This window comes from Gymnogyps californianus, chromosome 1, assembly GCF_018139145.2.
Source record: "Gymnogyps californianus isolate 813 chromosome 1, ASM1813914v2, whole genome shotgun sequence".
NCBI lineage: Eukaryota > Metazoa > Chordata > Aves > Accipitriformes > Cathartidae > Gymnogyps > Gymnogyps californianus.
The window spans coordinates 19,127,058-19,154,954 of record NC_059471.1 but is presented as its reverse complement, the minus strand read 5'-3'; the positions used below and the strand labels follow the sequence as shown (position 1 = coordinate 19,154,954).

The window sequence follows — 27,897 nt, the reverse complement described above, 5'->3', positions numbered from 1 at the left end:
ATCTGTAACTGTAATCCAGTTTTTTTTTAAAAGTTGTTTCAGTCATGTACATATCTTTCCAGTTTGTTGTTACTGAAACAGTCAAACTACATTACAATGAATTTCAGTGAGGTTTTGCCTGTTCCTCTCATCGCCGAGGAGTCTAGTGCTTACTTTAAGTAAAAGAGAAGTTCACTCTGGTTCATACTCTTGTGTAGACAAAGAGAGTTTTAAAACTTTGCATTTCATGTTTTGGTATAGTCTCGTTTTATTAGTGCAATTTCAATGTAATGTTACAGTTGCATAATTTTGTTATTTAATTTTCGTTTGTTTTGTAAGGTAACGTAAGGTCTTCCGTAAAGCAGTGTTTCCCAATGTTGCAGTAGCAGACTGAAAAGTAAAGTATTACATTTTTAGTTTGAATTTATTTTTTCCTAAAATAACATATAATGTAGAATTTAATCTTTATTTCATTATACATTACTCCTGGTTTCCAAATATAAATTATTAATTCTTAAATTTTATTTGTTCCTGCTCTTCCATAATTACTATTAAAGACAGAGCTGAAGGTACATCTAGTCCTGTATCTTCTCTAGCTTAGGCAAAAGGCACAGGCAAAACAGATACGAAAAATGGTAAATTCTACTCCTACATTATTTTCAGAGCTTTCAGTGGTTTGGGGACTTCTTGAACTGGAGTTTTCATCCAGACCATTGCATCTAAAAGCTATTTACAGCTCTACCTTTTAATTTGCCTAACGCATTTTCTGAATTGAATTACAGTTTAGCTTCACCATCAAGCATGACAAGAAGTTCCACTGTTTATTATGCATGCAAAAGACTATTTGCTTTTTGTTTTAAATCTGCTGACTGATCATTTTGCTGGGTGTCCTGTTATCCTTAAGAGGTGAGAAACAGCAAGTAACCATCCCTATTCCCCTTTTCCTCTGTTTATTCAGGAAGAGATTACTGAGTAAGGATTCAACAGAGGCTAAAAAAAATCAGGACGAGTCCTCTCCTTGTACAGCAGGTCTTCCATATATCTGGCCATTTTTGTTTTCTGTCTCTCTAGCTCTTCTCTTTGAGATGGAGTGACCAGAAGTGCCTACAGTATTCAAGATGCCATAGCAATACAGATTTATACAGCTACTCAAGCATTTACCTTTTTGACTGCTGCTGAACACTGGGCTACCATTTAAAAAGGACCATTCACAATGGCTCCAGCATCTCTTTTCTGGGTGAAGCCCAACATTGTACAGGTATAATTAGTGTTGTTTTCCCCTTTGTGTTACTCTGCATTGATCATCATTTGCATCTTACCATCCCATTTTCAAGACATCCATTTTATTAGTATATTACGCATTACGCTAGCATCAAGGAACTTTAGTTACAGATGAGAAGCCTACTTCTGGCACTGACAAGATACAGTACTAACCAAAACCTGCTGTCCTAGTAGTCTACATCTGATCTTTAGGTGCCAAAAGCATTTTCCTTTTCACTGAAAGTCCTTTGGCCTAAGTGCTGCCTTCACTTACAAATTACAGATTTCCAGAAGCAAGTCAATCATTTCCTCTCTTTCTGCTGTGAGCAGGCAATGAGAGGTATGAAACTCCAAAATATAAATTTAGGGGGAAACTCTGAAAAATGTCCTAACACTGATAGCTACTTAGCTTCAAAATAACAACTTAAGCAATTGCTTAAAACCAAACTGGAATTAATATTCAGATGTGGCTGTGCTTGTTACTAGGGAAAACAGACTTCAAATAGACTAAATTACAGAAAAATCTTCGAAGCTGGCCCAAAGAAAAAGAAAAAAAGAGGAAAAGTTGCATAACAGAGTTTTGCAATGCTGAGCATCCCATACAAAGAAACGTTCTTTAGAATACAACCAAACTGATTTACTTACTGTAATAAACTCCTTCAGTGATGCTAAATCATTTATGATGTTCATTGAAAAAGAAGAAAATCCTGTGAAATCGGTGAATAAAGATATTAAGGGCATTAAAATATTAAGCATGTAGCAACAATATGGAAACAGAAGTTTTAAGTTTTATGATTGGAATATCAGAGTAGTAGTATTCCATACTGCTACACATTCCTGGTTGCAGTTCAGTGTATTATGCTGGTTTGATGATAATGATGTGCATAAAATTAAGCCATGACAAGAAGGTAAAAGGTGGCTCTCAGGTAAAAAGGAAATAGAGAAACTCACCTGTGCCAAATTTGACTACATTCACTCTCTGTCTGAAACAAAACAGTTCCAAAACACGTAAAGCAATCTGCTTTGCTTGGTGTAGAGCTGAACCTGCCACAGAATTTGAGCAATCTAATAAAATAATAATTTCACTGGACAGCTGCTCTTCTTCAAATGCTGTTTCAAACTCTGGTTGGAATACAAGCATGCAAGCCTATAGAGGGAGAAACAAAATCATCAGCGCAGCGGACAAATACTATTTCATTAGAAGTGTACCCAAGCATCTTCATTTTTATTATGGAATGAGAGCAGAATATAGCTATATTTCAAAGTTTTAACAAATATATGTCATTTACTCTTAGTGCCTGAAAAGTGCAACTTCCCTGTCCTTCACCTATATCCCAGATCTCACATGAAAAACTGAAAAAGGCATTTTGTGGTTTCATGTTCTTATCTGATTCACTCTTCTGCAAACAGCACTGGATTCTTGTCTACGAGTTAAAAAAAAATATAAAAAAATCACAGATATCATCTTTTACAATCATCACTGCCACCATCAGTTTGTGAGACGTACTAGAATTAAAAAAATATGTAAATCTGAAGTACATACTGTCCTTGCTATGAACAGAGATGCTATAAAAAACAAAGGCTTTCAAAAGTGGTACAATGAAGTGCTTGAAGAAGTGAAAGTGTTTCCAATAGGGAAGGAAAGGTTTGGAGTTTGGAAACACCACTAGGAATCTCTTTCTGTCTCCTTTCCTTGGGGGAATATCACTATTATTGCAGTCATCAGAAAGAAATCCCTAAACTAATACATTTAAACTAAGCAACTCTGATTAAAAGGAAGAAAAATAAAAGACATAATTGTCAGAAAGAAAACAATCTTATCTGTCATTTTACTTATTTTAATCAATTTCAATGTTGGATTGACAGATTGGTAACACCAAGACTTTACATTTCACCTCTGCAGCATTTTATCTTCTTTAAGGAAAAAAAAAAAAAAAAATAAAAAGGAGCTGAAAATAACTACAAGTGCCAGGGACTTCACAAAAAACATGGGAGAATGAGCAGCTTCTAATAACCTGGAATCACATATTTTAAGATACACTCTTACATTTTAAATGTATTTCTCAGGCAAGGAGTTACTGTGGTGAAAGTAAAAGGGGTTGCACTGATCCTTCCTTTCCTACCTAGCCTTTTATTAATGTTTTCCAGTGGTGATAATGAGCTCTTCTGTGACAGCCAAAGCTGGATTCCGTTTCTGGGTGATCAGAGTGCTAGAAGTACTAGCTATGTCTTTTTCACGTATTAGTGAAAAAGAAAAGATTCAAATGCCTTTGAGAATAATCACTGCAACAGTAATAACTACAACAGAATGCAAAATCTTCTAGGAAGGCCAGATGCCTTAAAATAAAACACTGACAGATTCTATGAATATTTGTGTGTAAGTTGTAAATACAGCCCTACAAATTTAATGGTTTAAAATTTTACTTTATTAGTATAGCAATTGCATGACTCTGAAGCTACATAGTTCCAGCCTCAGCCATGACTTATTTGTTCACTTCCACTGCTGCAAATGCAAGATCTGTATCAAATGCTGTAGTCCCATTTCTGTGAAATACAAACAGCAGCACAACATTTAGAAAAAAAAGTGTTTTAACAGAAATGATTGGACACTGTGTTGAAACATTTACAAGGCAAAGGATAAAACAAAAGCAACAAGATTCTATGCAACTGAAAAGAAAACTCATTTCTGGAGAATACTCAGCTTAATAAAACAGAAGAAATTGATCACTGTCCACGGTGTCAAATTGTTCTTCATCTTTTACCCATCAAAACTAAACTGTTCCTGCTTATTATGTTTTAGCATATTCAGTATTACCTCATGAACAGTACAAGTTATGCAGTACCTCCTTCATTTTGTTGGGAAGCTTCTCTACCCACATTTGAGGTAGGTAGACCGAAGAAATCCAGATATCTAGAACAAAGCCACTAACGTCCAAGGAGCTGTTCTCCACAGTCTTAATTACAGCCTTGCAGTTTGTTTTCTATAAGAGGGGAAAAATAGGCATTTAAATATTTATTTAATAACAATACAGTGAGTATTATTTACTTTGTGAGGACAGGGAATGACCACAGCAGATTTAATAGGGGTAGTCCCAAAGCTTTTCGCCAAAAAGGTTATAGAAAGTTCACAAGGTACAGTTTCTATTTACATGTTACATTCTTTAAAATATCATTCACTCTCCTGAATGTACTTTTAGATAAGATGAAAACCAAAACAGAAAGGCTTCAAGCACAACAGAAATTATCATCCAAGAGAAACAGAGGACCAAGCTGTTGGCAGAATGAACAGTGTACAAAGCCAGACAGATCTGGCACAAGCATTTTCTAGGATGAAAGTTCCATTTTAAATACACAGCAGAACTGCCAATGCAGAGGCATAGTTACAGTGAAATTAATTTACCTTTAAGTTTATGTGTCCAATTATGTATGCGTTCAATACTAGATGGCATCTCAATAGATATATCCACTAAATAAAGAGAAAAGAAAAAAAAAACCAAAAACCCTGAATGGCACTCCAGGGAAGATGATGTTTAATCTGCATGCCATGACATCTCCATGAGAAGGAGCTATGTTTCCTGTCCTTTTTAACTCTTTGGAAGAAAGTGGAGAATACTGAACCAGTTAGACAAGTTTCTGTCCCTAGGATACCCAAAGAATAACCATGCTGATTCACTACGGGTATTCATAGTTTAAAAGGTTAGAAAGGATCAAGAGGTCATTTGACATGATCTACTCTATAACACATTGCATAACATTTTAGCCAATTATCTCTTCATTTAACCTAATGTTTTACTTTCTAAAGCAAAGCTTCATAACAGACAGCCAAACTGGATTTCAGAGAAGGCAAGTTCATCCTTTTCCCTGGCTAACCATTCCAAACCTCCCTGCTAAAATTGCATGTCTTTTTTTCTTATTCAGCTTTAATTTCCAGTCTTTGCTTCTTAGTTTATTTCTGTAATGACATTAAAAAGCCATTTGATAGGTGCAGTCACACAATACAAAATACATAAAAGACGCAAATACCATACAACGTCATGGAATCACCTCCCAGTTTGCAGACAGAGGTTGATGTGTGTAGCCTTAAGGCTGGTTTTTTTGTTGTTATTGTGTTTTGGGTTTTTTATGTTTTGGTTTGCTTTTTATTTTTTTAAGATCTTCAGATTGGCATTTTGCCAATTTCAGTCAGTCTTGCCTGACAAAGTAAAATAATCTCTCTCCACTACTTCTTGGTTTGTGTATTTTGGGACTGTATTAGCCATTTTTGCCACAATATCACAATGGTTGTTCATTCCAGGTTGTTGACTCACTGGGTGAGTACTAAACCTGGGGTTATTGGTAGTCACTGTATTCCAGGACAGAATCTCCCAAGATGTAGATGCGTAGGGCTGCAATCATTTAATCTATGTGTAGCCTTGCATTTGTCAGTCTTACAGCATTTTTGTTACATGAGCCCATTTTAATAAATATTCTTGACTATTCTGAGTCCTAACCTCAATTATTATTAATGTACCATGAATCTGTGTATCCTCTGCATATCATATAAGTGATTATTTTCTATTTACAGCCACGTCTCCATTATCCTTAAGATGCTTGTGGATAAAACATGCAATACATATGCACAGCCCCAAAGTATCTCCAGAGAGAACCAGCCTGCAGCCAGAAAAGCGTATTATGTTATTAATATAATATTAATAAGTTTGCAGCTAACTTGGATGTCTTTGTGCTGCTCCCTCTAGAACCTGAAGCTGGAAAGAGTGAGATAGAAACACACTATCTCCATTCTCACACAATAACTATTCTTAAGTGTTTCCCAATTTTTATTTATATTTTCTAGTTGAATTTTCCCTTAACATTAAAAATTAAATTGTATTATCATTTTAAATACCTTTTCTACAACTGGATGAATAGTGTATGAACTTGTTAATTATTCCTGATATATGGCAGAAATAGCATCAAATCTTTAGCCAGTCAGTACAATATTTCTACTAACCAGTAGTAATTGTACTGAATAAAAGCAACTTAATAATAGGAAACACTATTTCAAGATTAAATATAACTTTAGAAAATTATAACAGATGTGGTTTTGTGCCTGCTTTGCAAACAGAACAGAGAAGAAACTAGGACACGCTCACAAAAAGCACTTTTCATGGTTTTTAATATGGAAATATGAATAGCATTAAGTTTTGACACATTTACTGCTACTACTACCTGCATTGCTTGTTATTTTGCTTGAGAACAGCCATATGCAGAAATGTTACTGGTAATAAAATTATAATACTCAGTTTCCAAGAAGTCTTACTTTACCAGCAACATCACAGTTTCAGATAATTGTAAATTTATTTAAAATGCAAATGCAAAGAAAGGCTAAAATATTAAGTGTAGTGATATTGAAAAAAATGAAGATCATGGTCTCACTAAGTTTTGCGACTTGGGAATTTATATATAATCCTTAATAACAGAATTGCTTCTGAAACAAAAGGAAGTATTTAGTGAAGAAAAAGAGTGTAATAATTAAAAGTTATTCCCCCGTGATATTACCTACCTAAGGATAACAACAGATTAGAGTAAAAGGTGAAATTAAACTAGATTCTTGATAATGCAATTTACCATCAAATATTCCATATAAATAGAAAAACGTTAAATTCAAATGTTTTAACTTAATAATTTAAGGCACTGATAAAATAAAGCAGATAACAATATTAATGAAAGCAACTTACTTTTTCTGTGGTTACTTGTTTAACACAAACCTTTTTTATTGCATCCTACAAAGAAAAAAAATTTTTTTTAACTGCATCAGTTATTAAATATTTGTATGTCATTCCTGACACTTTTATTGCTCTGGAGCTCCTTTCTCTTATTATATCACTAAGTTGGGATTGCATGGAACCCTCTTTACTTCATTTAATCATACAGCTTTGTTATCTGAGCATCATAGCAGCTAAAATTCAGATGAACCTGCGCATATTTCTCTCCCAAGGACACAGTGGACTTCAGAACTCAGTATAATACAGCTCTGAAGCAGAAGGCATGATTGTTGAACAGTCAGACGTACGATACAGCTATATGATCTCACAGGGACTAGGACCACAAGGACCATCTCCGGCTCTTCACCAGCATTTAAACACAGAGATGATCTCCCCTCCCACCTAGAGAATTCAGGAGCCACCAAGGGCATCCAAAGAAACAGATGGGCAACCTTGTCCCTGAAGCAGAGAAGGATAATAGCAGAGTGTCCAGCAGATGCTCAGCTGCTGTTTCATGATGGAGATAATACAATGTCTTTGCAAGCCAGAGGAGGAACAGCAGCACAGAAACAACAGATAACTCAAAATATAAGATCTAACATGTGCCAACTTAAGTCAACTTTCTAAGTCCTGCAGGAGCAAATACACCCTCAGAGATAGTTAGAGGCTTTCTACCAATCACAGCATTCCTAGGTTTGTGTTCACGTTGCTTTATGACAAGAATGGTTACAAACAATTATGTTTTAACAAAAGAGAAGAAATGAAAAGGAAAACAATCATAAACGTACTGAAGCCTCTTGCGTAACTACAGTCCTCTAGGCACAGAACTTTTGCAGTTGACAACAGCTGTGAGTGTCAGAATAGTTTAAGCACAGACTCATCTGTAGACAATTCTTTCAAACCCTTTTCTCTCCTGTTTTCACCTGCTTTCTTTTTTAAGGCTTTAGCAACAACATATAAAAAACATTATTTGCTTTTATGAAGCTACTTTGGTACTGAAAACTCCTGAATACAGATTCTTGTGCAGAGACACACGTGACAGAACTCAGTAAAGCCATAGCTTTAGCATGATTGAGACTGCTCCAGGCAGGATGCAGTTGAAGGGGGAGGAGATTGTGGAATTATGCCCCAGGAGTGGAAAAGACCTGTGACTTGACAGAATGGGTTCTTAGGGCGTATGTACTAAAAAACAAGCTGGGCCCTATTTTAGCCTGCTTGGCTAACTTTTATTAGCTAATTTTCAGGTTAGAATAGCAAGTTCTTCTGTATTGATTGATATTTTACTTGTGACAGCTAATTTAGGTTGTCTAACCAAAGTCAAAACCAAAACACAAATAAGTTTCCATAAACCTTTAATCATCCTAGGTATTTCTCACTGGTTTATAATTCAGCTGGCAAACAGATCACCAAGAAGGTCTTTTAAAGGGAACAGAATGTGTACACTACTGCAGAAAGTTTCTCTACGGTGGTGACTTGATTACGCATAGGCAGAAAACAGACTTAAAAATAAAGCCAAGCCTTTCACTGACCAAAGAGCTTTTGGCATTTGTTTGACTATACATCTCTAAGAATAAAAACTGTTTCCACTCAGTTTCAGGACTTGCCTTCACTTAGAGATTGAATTGCCTTTTTTTTTTTTTTTTTTTGCAATTAGCTAAACAGTAAATAGCATTTTGACTAAAACACTATTTAACAAACGGATTAATTTTTCAGGGCTGAGTTATGGAAAAGGACAATAAATAACATACTCTACCTGTGCTACAAAGTCTGTTATCCTTGCCTTGATATAAACACCTTCCAGAGGGACAGGATTTCCCAATCTGTCCTGAACACCAGTTTTTACAGGATTCGAAAGATTTGCATTTGGTAATGCATAGCCTAAACAAAGAGTTTACAAAAGATTAAAAAGATATTTTTTGAAATACACATTTGGGAAGGATGATTGAAACTAATCCTATATCAACGGTCCATGTTTATTTATGCAATGCAGAACACAAAAGTAACAGTTTCTGTTATGAATACTTGTGTTGTATTGCTGAGCTGTAGGCTGTCTGTCTAAGGGATCATGAGTTCATGATAGTTCTTCAAGGTCTTACAAGGTCTTTATTTAGAATCTTGCATTTGAATTATTTAAAGACCATCTGATGATTTATGCAAAAGTGCTTCCTTTGCTTCTCTTGAAACACACTGTGACAGGAGGAGTTGCAACTGCCATTGGTAATTATGTCTACAGTAAATCTGGTAAACAGATGCTACACAGATGCCAGGTGGTAATCATTAATTTGGTAACATCCGCAAATAAACTACAAATTATTTTTTATTATGTTATCTTCATACAAGTACTCTAAAAAGGGTTCTGATAAGTATTTAGGAAACTCTGGAAGCAAGTCAATATACAAGCAGAAAACATTTCTTACTCTCATGCTATAAATGACATTGCGACTCTGGCTCGTTGTTATCTTGCTCCAGTTCCACCCCAATTGCAGGCTGAAATGGTTTTATTTGATCTTCAGCGAGGCAAAACTTAACAACATATCTAATTTTAACCTGGCAGGTTTTATACACAACAAATTCATCATCCTGGTAGAAACAAAGAAAGGTATTTTACAATAAAAACAAAGCTGTAGATAGTATCTAAAAAAAATGCAAATTGATTAAGAGGTGAACCTAAATGACACATCATTTTTGAAAAATAATAGAATCTGACAGCTTTTCACTCCCATAATCTCTCTGTATCACTACCACTTGTATCTCTTACCTTCTTTCTTTGTATTCTCCACACTCCTTATATTTCCTCTTCTCTGTAAAGCACAATCAATCCTCAAAATAACTAAGAACAAAAAAAGGTAAAAAACTGGTGGATATCTAGACAGCAACTGTATGTGTTAGTGTGCCACTACAGCTATTATCCCTGCCTTAGAGTACCAACCTGTAAGAACAGGGATTTTTATCAGCTGGATTCATTTACAAAACAATGAACCTTCCACGGTAGTGATTTCTTATTCCGTACAAAGTAGAATATTGCTTCCAAATAACAATTTAAATATCACAGACCAGATATTTATATGATGATTCAGTTATAATAAAATATAATATTTACATCTTTCTTTTAAGTATTATTTTCTTGCAAGAATTCTTTACAAATAGCAACTTAGAGGCTTAGAAGTTTTATATGCACTTTACAGGCTGAAAGACAGACAAAAGTGATTTTACGCATTACTGTCTAGTGATTTAGTGTCTGAATTCAAATGCAGGTTACATTCATTCTGTTATCTATCCATGGTATAATAAATCCAAAACTTGGTGCCTTTTCAAGTGCCCAATACTGCAGGATCAGTACCTCAAAGTCTGAAGAGATGTCTGCTGTTTTATGGACTCCATGCACACTGTCATAACCTGATGGTGCATTATTTAATGAATAATCTCGTTCATACAAATCTAAGCAGGATCCAAGGTGCCACATCACAAACTGCCAGGAGCCGGGTTCCATCCATTTCACTGGGTGAAGAATACTTAATACTGGCGCTCTATGTAAAGAAAGATCATACACATTTCATTAAAATTTATATTAATGTAAACATCACAGGAGTTTAAGGATACACAAGTACTTCTGAACAGATGGACAGGAACAAACTTAATAATATAAATTACCTTAAAAGTACTAAGCATTATATCAACTTAATTTGAAAAGTAAAAAGAATACACAAAGGATAAAGTAAAGAGATATTGTCATTATTCAGGCTTAACAGAATCACTGAAGTAAGTGCCACTGCCCAGATTCCCAATGTCAGTTCTTTCCAGGCCATGATCTTCAACAGCCACTTTTGGCATTAGGAGTCCTCTAAGGAAAAAAAGGTTACAGAATGAAGTACAAAATACTTTTGCATATAGCATGTGGGCTAATAGACATTGTGCAATGACAAACCACAGAGGATTAAAATGAAATACACTTTACAGAAACCATCCATAGACACTCAAGGAAAATAAAGTCTATTCATAAAAAAAATAAATCTTAAAGTCATGTTAATCACCAAGACGTTGATTACATAAGCAATAAAGACTGTTAGCTTTTCTTCATTTAGCAGAAAAACAACGCGTTTTCCAGATTCATTGCCAAACATTCAAAATAATTTTTTGGTTATTAGATGAGTAGTTCTACGTTTCTAGCAACTGTGCTGTATTTAATTTAAAAAGAAACATATAAAATTTTTGTATCTAAGAAAAAGTATGAGTTTTAAAAGTAGAATGCTGGGGAACCAATACTTGGAAATTTTTCCAATGTTCGATTTGCAAACCTATTAGTGTAGAGATACCATGCTTAGACTGTTTATGAGACATTTGATTTACCACCAATTGATGCCGACAGAAAACATTTTATATATAAAGAATGTAAAAAGACACAATATTTAAATAAGTTCAACAGTTTTGTAACTTACAATTAAAATCTGCAGTATGAGGAAAACAGATGCCAATATGGCTTTTGAGGTATTTTAATTCTGATAGTGATATATATATCAGATATGTTTTTTAAAACACCCTTAAATTTTCAGTGGCTCGTGTTCACTGCATACATGCTATGATGAGGATTTAAATATGTCAGGCTACTAGAGGTTATATTATTTTAGCATTATTACCATGCCTGAGTGAATCCATGGTATTCAGTCATAGAACTAGATATTGTTATTCCAGGAAATTATGATAATCTAAAAATATGCCAAATACAGTAGTCGTGGGGAAATAATGTACAGAAGTGGAAGGAGGACGTTGTCAATGCAATTCTTTCCTGAAACAGAATAAATTTTCCACACAGCCATTGCTCTCCTACTCTGTCCATTTTGTCATCTTTCATCTGGATTTAAACCACACTCCTCACCATCATATCCAAATAGCTGCATCTCAAGTCTAATCTACCTGGATTAAATTTATCATTACAAAACACTGATTTTCCTTCCAGAGGTCTGTAGAAGTATATGGACGTTCATATAAATGTTAACAGTAAAAACCAGGTTAAACATAATGCAAAAGAGCTTCATAAAAAAAAATTAAAGTCAAAAGATATTTAAGAATATAGTTAAACCTGATTCAATGTCACAAAAAAGGGAATGTAAATTTTTACCTGGAAAGAATTCCCATGAAGTTGCACACAAACAATGCATGGAATAAAGATCAAATGTTTCCAACACTGCTCAGAAATTCTGCTGTTTTTCTTATTCTGCCAACCCTACACACTTGTAAAATTCTCACTGGACAGTCACTGCAGGAAATTTGAAATCATCTTTGAGATCTCACAACTTAGAAAGTGCATTTAAGATCAATACACTGCTAAAAGATAAAGTCTTATTCTAAATCTCAAAGTAACGTTCAACTTTTTTTTTGTTAGCAATTCGGGTGGCAATTATTAAAGAAAAAAAAAGCATAAGAGAACAATCACCAGAGATATTAAAAACTTAATGACTAAGTTCAAGACCTATTTAGACATCTAGGGAGAAATAAAAACTGTGTTTTCATGCTTAAAGTCATATAAAATTATCTTACTTGACATTTGGGGATCTAAATTTGAAGATGTGACATAAAGAACCCCATATAACTCTATGCAGCTCAGAGTCTGTAAGTATATAAATTATTGCCAGAAAATTTATCTTGTACTAAAAATTCTTTTACTGAGAATACTCAGAGACCTCATTGTCTTGTCTGAACTACAAACATCTTAGCATCACAGTTCAGGCTATCTGGAGGTAGTAACTCCCAATTAAGAAAGACTTCCCAATTAAGAAATACACTTGAGAGGAGGAAAACTTGGATTGCAATCCCACCTCCAGCAAGATTTATGCATTTTACATACAGTAGTTACTAGACAGAGCTGCCACCAAGATTCATATCCTTCCCTTCTTGTGATTACACAAAACAAAAAATTCAGATTCTCTCTTTACCTCTTCTTACCTTTATCCTTGGCAGCTGAATGCTCTACTTAGCTGTTGTGTAAAAGTCTGAGTGGAGAACAGTGTGCTCACCACCTTCCCTCTGCTTAAGCAGTCTGCTGTGTACACATGCTCAGAATATACTTCGTCAGATGACAGACTGTGGAGTAAGGACTGAGCTGCTTAACAGTGTAAAGATAGCGATAGCCTATGAAATACCCAGAAGATAATTTTAGGATTCTAGGATTCCTAACTGTCACACAGTAAGGAACCTCTGGATTTATAGAGCAACTGAGAAGAGAACTTAAGGATCACAGTTTTAGAGTTAGATACTGAAAGCAGGTAGTACCTGGAAACTAAAAGCATAAAGCCCCGTTTACAAATCAAACCTTTATGCTTTCAAGATTCAGTGAGCTTCAGTCAAGTTTTGAGTTCCTAAATGCTAAAGTAATATTGGTAAATAGGACCTAGCCGCTTTTGTAATTTTGAACGCTTTACTCAAACTGTGTGGTTTCTTTTGTTGAAAGAAGTTCAACAGTCAGTTAACTGACTAACACAGGAGCTGAGGGAGAGCTATGGGGGAGATCCTTGGAGATTGCCCTAGGCAGGCCAGCTGTGCTTAGACCAACTGAAAGATGTTACCTGTTTAGATGTGCTGACTAACTTCTACTAACAATCCAGGCAGTCCAGGGAACTCCCCCAAGCAGTTTGTGCTGTAGATGTAGGAACAGACCAAGCTGTACATAGATTGGTAATTTTAAATAGTCTCTAGAAACTGTTCCTGCATATGCAGGAAAGAAAAGGGTACACAGAACAGTCTTTGCATATAGTTAAAATAGCTTAGATGTATTTTGTATATAGTTTAAGATAATCAATAGAAACCGATTATGTATATGCTGGAGTAGTTGCTAGGGTCAGCTGGATGATGATAACAGTTCCGTGATTCTCATTTGATCCAGCTAAAGAGGTCATCACAACAATGACCGCAGTGGAAACTCCTGTCGCCATCTGGACAGCAACTGGTCTTCCTGTTCAAAACACTGAATTCCCCCCATGAGCGTTACTCTATTAATAAGATTCCAATAAATTATTTTTTGAAACTGACAGCCTGTGACTAGCTGTGCAAAGTATCCTGTCAATTTATCTAGTGAGCATGTTCAAAACTGGTGTAGCACAGTGCAGATCAGGGCTTACTAGCAACCTGGAAAAGTTACCTGACACAGGTCATGTCTTCTAGATAACAGCTTTTTGGAAACCTTATAGTCTATTTCAGTTTTGTGATGTACAACTTGATAGAATTCCATCATCATCTCTTGTAGTGCTACCTCGCCAGCTCCCTCATGCAGTGCATTCTTTACTTGGAGTAAAATACCTTCTGCTTTGCTCACCTTTAAAAGAAGAGATTATTAAACTGAAAGCTATTGCAAAGTTGCAGAAAGAGCACAAAGCAATAAATACTGAAAATGGATCATTTAATTCCACATTGAAATAAAACTTTAACTCTTGTTAGTGTAATATCCACAAAATATTTTCTTGCCGCTAGAATATGAAAACAGTATTTAAAAGTTGGATATTATTCTGCCCTTTTACTGGGCTATTTGCAAAGTACCTCAAGCAGAGCTAAGAGACAGTGAAATAAACTCCCTGAAATAAAACGGAATATGAATTGGATTGAAAGATAATGTTCCTTAACATCTTGTTGATTCATATTGTCAGCTTTAATGCATTGATGAAATAACAGAAAGTAGAGGATAATAAATTTCTTACTAAATGTCTAAGTGTACTAGTTCATCCTAAAATACATAAAGCAGAGTAGAAGTCCTATTTATAAAGTGCAACCTACAGATGAAATGAAAGTAATGATTAATTTTAGACAGTTTGTCCAGACAGACAGGATATTCCTTCTCAACTGGAAATTTTTCACAGAATACTCTCTATTATTTTGTCTTCTCAAGGCAGGAGGAAAAAGGCAAAATGCTTTTTAATTTACATGAACCACAGGCAACAGCTAGTAAAATGTTGACATTAGAGGCTGAATAGCAATGTCTTACTGCAGTTCAATATTGATCCAAGACTGGTCTCTGTCTCACAAATGCCTTTGGGAAAAAAATGGAGGGTTAGTCTAACTGAACAGCAACTCACTTCTTAAGTATTGTGTTTCAGAAATCCAGAGATTTTTTTTTCTTTCAATACAAATGCTATTTCTCTTGCAAATTAATTATAAGTGGGAAGAGTTAGAGAAAACAGTTTTATCATATTCTTACAGATCAATGCATTGAGATACAGAATCTTTTAGGTCTATGGTTCAGCTCTTGCAAAAGCTACCAATGATTGAACATTATTTATCAAATATTTATCAAATTTCACCTACCTGAAATACGTTAGGAATCTTAATATCCAAACAATTGCACCTCATAAAAAGCATTTACCACAAACAGCATTTCCTTATGTCTTTGCTGTGTGTTAATTATATGTGTCATCGGATAATGCAGATAGGGACTACAATTAAAACTATTTTTCCATTACAAGAGAATGGCAGACTGAAGTATGGTTGAAACATACTAGCAGGAGACAGTAACCTGCTGTTATGCATTGCCTTCTATGACTGTCGTCTTATGTGACTTATCTCATGGAAGAAATCCTCCTGTAAGAATTGTGTAAATTGCTATAAAATGGAAAAGATAGCCATCTGCCCTAGGGAGTACAGTATGTTTTTAGTGTCATGATTCTAAAGCAAAACTTGAGATAAAAATTTCTGAAGCATGGATTTGTTGAAGTGCAGGAGCATCAAAAGTGTAATTACCAATCCCAATCTGAAACACAACATACATGTCTGCTGGGAAAAAATTACTTCTAACAGCATTTATGTATTCATCCTCACAGAGTAACAAGAATTAACTTACATCATTTAGGCTTATGTTGTTTACTGATTCAAGTAGTAAACTATCCAAGTGGCCAATAGCTTCTGCCCAGATCAATTCCACAAAATCACTAACTTCCTGACATACAGCACTTGAATGGATGGCTTCTTCCAGAAGTAACTGTAGTAAAATAAACACAATTCAGTGAAAAGACAAAGATGCAAGTCATGGCAGTGAAGTTCTTACACAGATAATTAAACTCTCCTATTCCCATAAACAACACAGTGCACAATGCTCATTCATGCTTAGTATAATTTCTTCAGTCCCATCAACTGAAGGGAAGGTTTGCTTTTATAAATTCTTTCAAGGGGAGAGCACAGCAGGCCGGATGGCCATGATCTCTCTTGAAAACTGAGACAAAGTCTTGGAGAAGACAGAAGTTGATTTGCTCGATATCTTTACCAGTACATTGTACTATCAGGTACCTGGACATAATAGTCTGCAGACCCCAGCCATTTCCTTTTTTGCACAGCTGGTAAAAGAACAGATGGTTCAAAATGGCCAGTGTTTTATCACACCTCTAACAGATGACACTAGATCTCTAGTTCAGAAAGCTCTGGTGGGAAAGACATTATTCCTGTGAAAATAAAAAATTGGAGCAGCAAAGCTATAGGAGAATAGAAAGGCCATGAAAATCAGTGCAATTGATACATCAAAATGAGTTGTGAAAACAGATTTTCTCATCTTCTTCTGAGGAACATTGTTATAGCATTTACTTGAGCTTTTTCTCACTGTTCTACAACTCCAGAAGCTGCCATTAAACTTAATGCCATTAAAAAATTCTCACACAAGTTTGGACATTCTACCTTACTTTTTTATATGGCAGCATCAACCACACAGCTTCTGAGATCCCTAGAGGACATATGTGGGCCTTTCAACATTGCTTGATATAATCTATGTGCCAGTTGTGCCCTATAATAGAAGCTAACCATGGTGGAAGAGAGAAGTAGATAAAGTACAGTGAGAACGTAAATGAGAAAAAAATGTCTGTCACACTACAACCATTTTAAATAGCAGTAAAACATTGTCTGAAGAGTACTTTAGGGAGCCGAATCCAACTGCTATTGCCATTGGGGGGAGTCCTGTTACTGATTCCAATACGATCTACATCAAGCCTGTGACATCTGTGTAGTGTGCAGAATAATTCAACAATCAAAGTCATACATCACACAACAATTCTGTTTGCTATATTAGTACATCACTTTTAAGATATCGCATTAGTTGATAATGCATCTACTGAGGAAAAAAACCCAAAACTGTAATGAATATGACTACATTTGCTTTTAATGTGTTTCAGTACTAGGAACATTCACTCAATATTCTGAAAAAAAAAAAAAAATTCAAAACATTTACATAGAAACAGTTTCCCTTAACCTATGGCTGTATCACTGTAATCTGGACAATGTTTACCACATTCAGAAAACTGGAAACTAAAACAAGTCATTAAGGATAGAAAAGTGTAAACATGCAAGTTGCACAAGCCTCTTGCAATTTTGTAGAAGCTAAAGATTCTGCTTCTGGTGGAAAAGTTTCTCTGAGCAGGAAATCCTGGCTCTTCAAGTCTGCAATAAAAGTCTTGTACTTTTATTTCTTCAGCAGTATTAGTTACGAATTGTTTATTATTCTGTAAACTGAACAAGTAAAGTTAGTCAAAGAAACTATACAGAGACTTAAAGAATCAATTTTACCAGACACTGCTCTAACAGCTGACAATCCACACTTAACTTCTGGGTTGTAATTTAACAGGCTTCCAGCAAGGCAGTGCTTTCATGAGAGTTCATGGGACACGAAGAGCAAGCACAGGACTCCATATACAAACCCCACAGTGACAAGATAGGTTCACCTAAATGTATGCTGGAATAACTTGTTCTATTCATTGAACTATTCAAAATTCATCCCTGATACAGCTCCTTTGACTTGAATCTAATGTTGTACAGTGACATGGACTGCAAGTGCTACACTGGAGTGCATATATAACTTCTATGCTGAGAAATACATTTAGGCTGCCCTCAAGACAAGCTTTTCTGTCTCTCAATAGTATGTCCAGAATATCACTCACTATAGCATTTCAACATGTCATTATACAGTTTAGATATTGCCAGGAAAAGATATGTGAGTATAAGGCAGGTGCATCCAGGACCATGCTGTGTTGCTGCCAAGTCCCAAAACAGTTCTTTCGAGCACGTTGTAAGCAAACACAGAGTAGAGAGGCCAACTATAAATCAAACTTTTTATGATAAAGGTTAACAGAATGACCTCCTGTTACCTATATCTAAGGATTAGCCTGCAAGTAAGAATGAAAAGCATCTGAAGCTCTCTGGAACAGGTATGTTGAACATGCATAAGGAAACAAACAGGTAATGTCAATGAGTGGTTCATACCTTTGTTCCATTTGATGCACTGAAGTGTGCATATAGTCGAAATGGAAATTTGTAATGCTCTTGGGAACACTGTAATTCAATAACTACAAGATCTTTGCTTTCCTTGGAGTTAACCTAAATGGAGAGATACAGCCCCCCAACCCCCAATTTATTGCTTAAGTATGTTTCATGCACATGATATTGCACCAAGTACTTCCCCTTGTCCTACTTATTTTTTCACCCCATTTAGAACCACACACTATCACTCGCTAAGAAAAGAAGCAGAATTATTCATTCTTTGTATCACAGTAACAAGCAGAAGCTCCTCTCAGGGCTTCACTGTACTGATTGCTGTACATTTCCATCATTTTTGTTTTGAAAGATTTTTAATAAAAAAGTTTAAAATTTAAATTAGATTTAACACATAACAGCCATGATAACATATATCTTGTCAGAAGCAAACGTATTACTCTACTGCAATACTTTGGTGAAAACACTACAGCGATAATAGAAAAGTTTTATTTGGGTAGAATTAGGCTGCACTGAAAGACAGCATTAAAGTATTTTTCAATACTCTTTGCATTGCAGTACATGACAACATAGAAGAGTTACTGTTGTGTATAAAACTGTAAACCTTTTATTCATCTACTGATCCTCCTACATTCTCTCACAATAACAGAAAGGCTTACTTTTTCAAGGACATTGTATTTTGCAACTTCAAAATCTTGGGGGGAAAAAATGAGTATCTTGATCATTTTCATTGTAAAATCTGGAATGGAATCAGAGTAATCAAAATCACATATGCCCAGTAAATAGTGTACTGTAACAGGCTGCAACATCATACTAAAGTAAGAACTAATATAAGAAGATAAATCTATTTTTCAGCAGCAAAATAACAACAAAGAAAGTTTTGAGAAATGAAATCCCACCTGGACAAGCTGCTGCACTAACAGGCCAGAACGTCTAGTGTGAACCTGAAGATGAAGACTAGATTTCAATCTTCATTCTTTAGAAAAACTATGGAAGCAACACAATAAATGTATTTTCATTGCCTGGTTACATGTTAATTTTTTAATAGCTTGGTCAGCTACCTGTGCTGTCTGAGGCTAATTCCTCCCTTATTCCTTACTTTCACAGTAGGATATATAGGTGTAGTCATATCCTTCAGCATCAGGACTTTTAGACCAAGTGTAACTTCTAGTACATTCCCACAGAGTAACTAAATACCTACCCTATGACTGAACAGCATTCTGTAAAAGTGAAAGCTGCATTTTGTTAATAGATTGAAGAGTGTTGGAGCTGGTTTTGTTCCTTTAACTCAATAATTAGAAACAGCTATAACAATACTGCTTCCCTACCAACTAAGAGCAGTCTCAGTTATCTTGATTTTCAGCTCTCTCAAGAATTCTCATGGGAGAAAGAGATGCTCAGCACTTCCAAAAACAATGAATCAGACTGGATTGCAAAAACCTGTGTGAACCAAGAAAAGAAAAAAATTGTGATAATAAACAGATCTCCAATAAGAAAATCATAAAGCTTGAGCCATACTAATGCCTGCTGAGTTGATAGAAGCTTTGCATGTATTAGGGAGCTGGACTGTAGGTGTACACTGAGATGGAAAAATGTAAAATCAATTTCCACAGACAGATCTGAAGGTAAAAAAAAAAAAAAAAGGAAGCAGCAGTTATAAATTCATACACAGAGAATACAGAAAATGAAGAAAGAATAATTTTATCTTCCACTACATTATTAAGATAATGAGAGCCACCTCCAGAAGTCACTGACACAGATTGGGAAGTGTGGTTTTGTTTCGTGGTTTTGTTTTTTTTTTTTTTTTTTTCAATTTACAGAAATATCAACATAGATGTATCAAAATATATCTTTAATTTTATTTTATTTTACCTAAGAGTCCCCAGTTTGGACTCAATTCTTCTCTCACTGTCTTCAATAACAGTAAGGTTGGAATTGTTATTTTCATTTTTCTTTGTGGCATTTTTATTTTCAGCAGATGACACGTCTTCCACATCTGCAATCAAAACATTTATTTACTTGGTATAATATCTGGTTTCTCTAATTTAACTTATGAATAGTTAATAAAAACAATACTACTCCTTAATATTAATAAATATTTTACACGTTGAAACAAGTTAACAGCTTCTAAGGTCACATTTTATTCAACCATGTAACTGGCAGGATACGGAGTCAAGTATTGAAGGGCAACTGCCCCAACTGCCTCACTGCTAGAATTAGTACTGCCCCAGGCTATGCTGGAGCTTATTCCTTCCATGCACTTCGCCACCCTGACTTCTGTGACAGGAAGGGCAAAAAGAATTAGGGCACGTAGCTGAGAGCTACACTGTGCCACTTGACCACAGAGCCTGAGAACTATTCCTCCATGGCTCACGTTGGTTTGGGGGGTTTTTGGTTGGTTGGTTTGCCTTTTTTTTTTTTTTTTTTAAGTTGTATAGATACAGTGTATGAACGCAGTGTTACTTTTAGCTTAAAACTATTTAGGATTGCTACTGAATGGATCTACCCAGCTTCAGCCACGCACGCCCACGGCCTCTGCTGTGCAAAACCAGATTTGTCTAACAGACTCAATGACACAGCAAATGTACAAACGCGTTGGTCCTGATTCTTATATATAGTTCTGAAAATTGTACTGATTCATGACATGAGAATGTTCATAAAATTTATTATGTCAAAAGTAAGTACTTTTTAAAATACTTAAAGGAAAGACTTAGCACCCAGCAAAATCCAAGAGATGCAAAAGTAAAAAGAAATAAAAAGCGTAGTTACTAGGAAGAAAAAAGATAATTAAAACACTAATAACTTTCAGGATGATAATTTTTCACTGACTGTCCACATTAAATAGAATTATCTTTCTCATCTCTTTTTCACGTTCTTTGGCTTGTCTCACAGCATCAAAACGAACATCTGTCTTTTTTCCTTCTACACAGAGTTATAGTCATTTGCATCTCAACCCTGTTATATATTGGAATGCTTGAAGTTCTTCTATTTTAATTATGTTGCATAATATTTCTAGCCCATGTTAACCTGTTCTCTAGCTATCCTATTTTCTCATAATTTTGACTTCAAAACATAACACTTCTGCATACAAAGGCACTGAAAACCCACTGCATTCTGCTGAAATTAACTAAAACTTCCAGGTTACTGTCATTTTTTTTTCCAGTGGAGTCAAATAAAGACAGTCATTGGAGTAGCTTTTTTGTTATTTGTATTGGGTCTAGCTGAGATGGAGTTAATTTTCCCCATAGCAGCCCTCATAGTGCTGTGCTCTGTATTGGTAGCTAGAAAGACACCAGTGTTTTGGCTACTGCTGAGCCGTGCTCGCACAGCATCTTGCGATGTTTGTCATGAAGACAGTCTGTCTTCCGGAGCAACTGCTGCCCGTACTGAAGCCCTGCTTCCCGGGAAGTGGCCAGACATCACCTGCTGCGGGGAAGTAGAGAATAAAATCTTTTGGCTTTCTTTGCTTTCACACGTGACCTTTGCTTTTGCTTTATTAAACTGCCCTTATCTCGACTGACGAGCCTTTTGTTGTATTTTCTCTCCCCTGTCCAGTTGAGGAGGGGGAGTGATAGAGCAGCTTTGGTGGGCACCTGGCATCCAGCCAGGGTGAACCCACCACATTATTTTTAATATTTTATCCATATTTCCAACCTGAAGTCTTATTTGAAGTTTCATTAAAAGAAAAAAAAAATCAATAGAAAGACTCCACAGAAGGGAACTAATACTGCTTTTCTGAAAAATTCTAATTTTTTTAATCAACTTTATTGCCAGTTTCCATGCTTGCTGATTTCTTAAAAGCTGATTCTAAATATTCATCTTCTAAAACATTCTTTCCCGAAGTAACTGATAGATGAATATACTATGTCAAATATACCTACCCTGCCTGTCTGGCCTTCGGTCAGAAGTGTCGTCTTGTGATTTATCAACCTTATACGCATCAATCTGTGAAAGCTTCCCCTTTTCAACTGATTTTCGAATGAAATCTGCACATAAAACAGGGAGCTGATATTTCTAAATATTTTTTAGATCACGACAGCTGAGGACATCAGCAGTATCCACACGAGCATGTGTACTCTGAAAGACAGGTTACAATTATGGTTGCTATGCTCATGTAACTACAATCCTAATCCAAATACTGTTTATTTGCAATTCATACTGGTACAATCCTAGAGTCCAAAGGAAACATTTAAAAACAGACAACCTTTTTGGACCGTATTTTAATTGAAACATCTAATTTAGAAACATGGTACCTCTACACTTTATCCATAGACAGGAGAGAGAGCAGGACTCTCGCAGGTGACAGTTCAGCTCAACTAAAATACAGGTATCTTCAGAGTGTGTCCACTTTTCTACAGTAACTAGGAAAATATGAAGGTGACCAGGTGCCTAATGTTCTGTAGAGCTTTTAGCAGCACATAGGAGGTCCAATGATGGGCCAAGTTCTGTTGTGGCCAACGTGGTACAAACCCAAAGCTATTTGGGGTAAGAGTGTTAAAAAAAAGCTGGGCAGAATGCTGAATAATCATAATATGCTTTGATTGCCTTATAAAGAATCACACATTGTTTTACTGGAATCATATATATGCTGAAAGTTAAAACTTTCTGCATAGTTAGGACAAAATAAAAACATTTAGAGAATTCAAATTAAATAAAATGGTCATAAGTAAGAGGCAGTGGATTTTGCACCTCTAACAGTTCACATTAAGCATGCAAGAACTGACGGACATAGATAAATGAAAGGTTATTACATCAGAATGAAATTAGATGTACTTTACTCAGAAACAAGATGATAAATGCATGTACTTCTATTTGTCACATATGACAAAAGTACAGCTTTAAAAAACAAGAGCTCTTCCCTGATACCGCAGCACTGAGCCCAGATCTGTTCTACAAGCCCAGATCTGTTTCCATTTGGAGACAGATGAGACACTTTTTAATCATAACATAACTTCTGAAGCTTGGGTAAGATTTATCCTGAACAGGCTGGCTACTTGTTAGCTGTTCTCAGCATTCTAGAGCTCACAAAATTTAGGTATTGAAATATCTCTCTTCCCACTGTATTTAAAAAGATGATTCAAAATACAGATTTCAATTAATACATATTTGTACTGCATTAACTCTTAGTTCATTTGCTGTTTCAATAATTAATTTTTTTTAGCAAAGCTTTTTTTAAAGCTTATTGTTTTTAATGACGCAATTTCCTTGACTTTTTTCCCCAAATCATATCTCGAGATCAGCAGTTCGTGCATCAATACATCTTGGAAGATCCTGAATTTACAGCACAAAGAAATCTGTCACATCTTTGGAATACTCTTGCTAGACCTTGATATGTTATTCTTCAATTCTTCACTTTCTCTCCTAAACAGATGTGCATTGCCAGAGTCACCAGGAAACTGCTGGGCTCCGAACAAGATGATAATGTACCTACAATATTCCTTTTCTTCACACATTCATTTCTTTTTCCTTCAATGTCAACACCTTATGTTACACACAATTTAAACTGGAGACTCTTGAGGACGATGTATACAATTTTTGCTGTTTGTAATATGACAATCACCTATGGGAGCTACATATAACAGTAGGCTTTAAAGTAACTCACCCAATGTTATATTAGGAAATGTTACACAAGAGTGAAAGGGAGAAGTTAACTCACTTAATCACACTCTTCTCAAAATTAAAAAACTGTATATAGAGAAACCAAAAAATTGAAATCATAATACAATGCATTACCTTCTCCCCAAGGTGGTTTAGAAGTAAGCACTCTAATATGACAATATTTATGAGCTTGCTGTAATTGCTAGCTATGGGAAGGAGGAAATAAATGTCACTTCCAAGTGGCAGAAGTAACAAGGTATTATGCCTTCACTATTAAGTTAGGTAATGTCAGATAATTCCCTGTCACTGGCATGTGAATACTTATATTGTTAAGGCATTACCTTGTTCCTCGGCACACTTCCAAGCTTCTGCCAACTCACATCCTCCCAGTTTCCAGGTATGGTTTGAGAGATGGAACATCACCATGACCATTCCCATCAGGCAGTCTGGATATGAACACTCAGTCGTGAGGACCAAGAGGGTTCACTGTGGGCCAAGCCATGCCAGCTGGCCACAGTCCCTGTGAGCATTCCTAGGCATGTAACGCAGCAGTATAGATGCAGCCCACTGATTTCATTGCCGTGCATATCATGCAAACAGGGTCCTTGATTTATCCACGCTGTGTGTTCAACATATATTCAAATTAAAAAGCTGTATTTAAATAAAAAAAACCTGCAATATCACAGACTTCTAACTCTACAATCATCTTTTCCTCACTCTGTAATCAAATGCTTGCATTAACAATAACATAACCAAAACCCAATTCAGTGATGCATCTCCTTATTCAGAGTTTCCCCTCTCTGACGATGAGAGAAGAAAAACAGCACAACAATTTTATCCAGGAAAAAAACCTCCCTGGTTCTTTTGTGGAGGGAGAATATTGGTCTTTATTTTTTATGTGACATTTCAGTACTACAGAGCCAGATGCATTAAAAATGTAAACTGAATATTTCCGTTTAAATATTGAACAGAGACGTAATCTCCACAGTTCTTATTTCTCTACATGAGGCAAGATTAACACTCTACAACACTTGCACCACTTGGTATTTTCCTACTGAGATCTCAGAAATAAATCTGGAACTTACCTTGTGATTAAGCACAAAATTAACTACTCTGCCATTTTCTTTTATGGATGCTTTCAGCCTGCTCTTCTCCTGAATGGGTATTTCACTTTAATAAAGAACACACAGTTTTCAAAGATTGCCATTGCCCTCCTGTTAAAAGAATTTTTTTTTTTTTTGGCTGAGAAAACTTTCATTCCCACTATCCACCTAAGTAGTCTCTCACCAAATACATTCTTTGCAACTCTAGGAAGTTCCAAAACAAATCCCATTTTATTAGCATGGTAATCAAATCCACGCAGAACATCTCTTAATCAGTTTTATTCTTTTTTTTTTTTTAATTATGTGGAAAATTTAGTGTGACCTACATTTTCAGTAAAGTCATGGCTTGAACTAAGTGCCAAACTCTTGTCTTGATCTCTTGCTGCTAATACCCACTGTTAGTAATGTGGAATTATCTTAATTTAGAGTGGAACAACCTCTCTTTCAGCTCCCCTTTCACACTGTACCATTATAAAATAACTCTCTTTTTCAAGAATGGAAACTACTTTTCATGTTTCCACTCACTGATTTATAATCTGTAAATATAAGAAACCCAACATCCCACAACATTTAAAAAGAACTTTGGAAAACTGATCCAGATTAAACCCAACACAGCACCCCACCCCCCAACAACAACAAACCCCCAAAACCCAAGAGGCTAGTTTTAATCCAGATCTGTTTTCTGATTGAATTCACTCTCTGGCCTACGGCAAAGATTTACAAAAAGAAGTTGTGTAGCAGCGGAAGTGATGGAGAGGTAGGGGAGAGATGGAAGTAGGGGGACTGCTTCTCTTCTCAGCAGTGTCAGCCTGAATTGTCTGTAAAACAACTTGAATGAAAATTGGCTGCATGCCATTTGTGACAAACTATGCTAAGATATGAGAGGCTGGGAAAGTTTTATTTAAACAGGAGTAGAATTTATGGCAACAAAATATAAAGGCAGTGTCTGGTTTAAGTGATTAAATTGTATCATCAAAGTATATTTGTTTTCCTGGATGCCTATGAGTGTAAAGTTATTTTAAAAACTGATGAGAATGATAATTACAGTGTAAATGAGAACACTATACAGAACACTAAGCTCTTTATATAGCATATGAGCTCCTCAGCATGTCACTGGCTTTCTAGGGTTTCAGACCCCTTCAGCGGTAAATGAGTGTTAAGTGCGAGCTAGAGGGCCTTATGACTGGGTGGCTTCAGACAGAAGCCAAAACCAATGCCCCCACTAAGCTTATTTGAAGCACAGTGCCCAGTTCAGTTTTCTCTGAAAGGCATTCAGAGGGTACACCTCAAAACCACTTTGAGAACTTAATCAACATAAGGCAGCTCTTGACAACCAAAAGATTTGGCTTAAAATTGCATCGCTGCTCCAAGCCAAACTGCTAATGCAGACACACTGCTAACGCATGAAGAGAACATATGCTTGTAAAACAAAATATTCAGGTCATAAATTCTTTTTACCAATGATTCTTTGGATCCCAGTACACCATGTCCGTATCTCATCCAGAGGGTTAGTATCAATGTCACTAGTAAAGACTTTGTTTTTACTCTATTTATTTGTATTTCTGGAAAAGCTACTTGATGATGTAAATTTTCCACAGTGACTTAAGGCCAAGTAATTTTATTTGTGAGCTAACTGGACAAAACTGACATTCTAGAATACTTGGCCTCTCCAAATTCATCCTGGACTCACAGGATGAGGCAGAACAAATAAGAAATTGCTTGTTTGAAAGTAAAGATAATGTGAAAGGAAAGCAGTTCTTGTATTAGCCAAAAATGTCTGATATTAAGTGCCCTCTCTCTTGGAGAGGCCATTCGGAGCAAAAATGACCTTTCTCCAACTTAATGAGAGCTCCCACATAGACTGCAAATTCTGATTAAGCTTCTATCCTCCTACTTCTATAAATAAACAACACCTACATTAAAGACTGCAAAAAGGAAAGCAGATGCTGTTTGAACTACTTGCGTTCATTTACCAATTCACATTTTTCTGCACTATGTATGTGCAAATGAGGAAACATTTATCAGAACAGTTTCTTTACTAGTTTCTTAGGACTAAAACAAAAAAATTTAATTACCCAATAGGTTCTTCTGGCTTAAAAATTAGCATTGGTCAAATTGCACCAAAGCCTTTACAAGGTCAACAAAACCTTTACATCAACCTTGCACAAAGATTCCAGTATAGTGTGGAGAGAGAATAAACCAAGAGACAGTAACAATGCAGAGGAAATATTTAAATGGCACTGACAACAGCACTTCACAATCTAATAAAAGATTCTTGTTTGATTAATTTATTAAGGACCCAAGTCTAGAGCAGATGATTAGGATAAGGTTTTAGATAAAAAAAAAAAACAAAACACACATTAGCCTGAGGTAATTTTGGGGTGAGATTTAGAGTATGTTACCTATATTACATTTAAGGAACGTGTTTATTTTCTTACTCTATGGCCTATTTGATTTTCAATGTATGCAAGTAAAGTTGTTCTTCAGTGCAGTAAAAAAAGAATCAGATGGCCAGATACTGTGGAATAACTTAAATTATTAGCTAAAAAATAAGTAGTACTTAGTCAAGGAGAGAGAGCAACATAATTCATTTGAATTTGGGGTTTCATGAAAACCTGGAAAATCAACACTATCAGACACAATTTTATGCATGTCTGTATAATTTTATCTCAGAAAGGTAATCTATAGGAGGGGCCCAAATCATCTACTGCACTATACACCTGATAGAACTGGCAACTCTGTAATGGTAATACGTGCATTTAGGTCAGGCAGACAGCAGATCAAAGGGCATGTCATTATATACCTATATTTTGTGGCTGTTGTTTTTTTTTTTTTATGGCATTAGCAGTGCTTTTGGCATAAAAGTACTCTCTGCTCACACAAAAAAACAACTCTTCATATTTTAACTAAGAGGTTTTCACAAGATACTATGTTATCTGAGATGATAAAAATCTTTTATGATGCAGCCTTGTTATAACTTGGCT

General features: G+C 35.6%; 1 protein-coding gene across 1 annotated transcript; it reads right to left on the bottom strand.

Moving 5' to 3' along the window:
* Positions 1-259: 259 nt before the first annotated feature.
* On the bottom strand, positions 260-25,017 carry PARP4 (poly(ADP-ribose) polymerase family member 4). Its single transcript, XM_050914913.1, is given in 23 exon segments — positions 260-369; positions 1,885-1,960; positions 2,196-2,386; positions 4,083-4,222; positions 4,637-4,705; positions 6,950-7,001; positions 8,737-8,861; positions 9,401-9,563; positions 10,324-10,437; positions 10,439-10,508; positions 10,726-10,824; positions 12,100-12,237; positions 14,096-14,289; positions 15,805-15,942; positions 17,305-17,404; positions 17,406-17,446; positions 18,204-18,317; positions 18,872-18,928; positions 18,930-18,951; positions 20,085-20,208; positions 22,094-22,289; positions 24,896-24,972; positions 24,975-25,017. Coding segments are annotated over 23 exon segments (2,421 nt in total). The 3' UTR covers positions 260-291.
* Between the last annotated feature and the right edge of the window lie 2,880 nt (positions 25,018-27,897).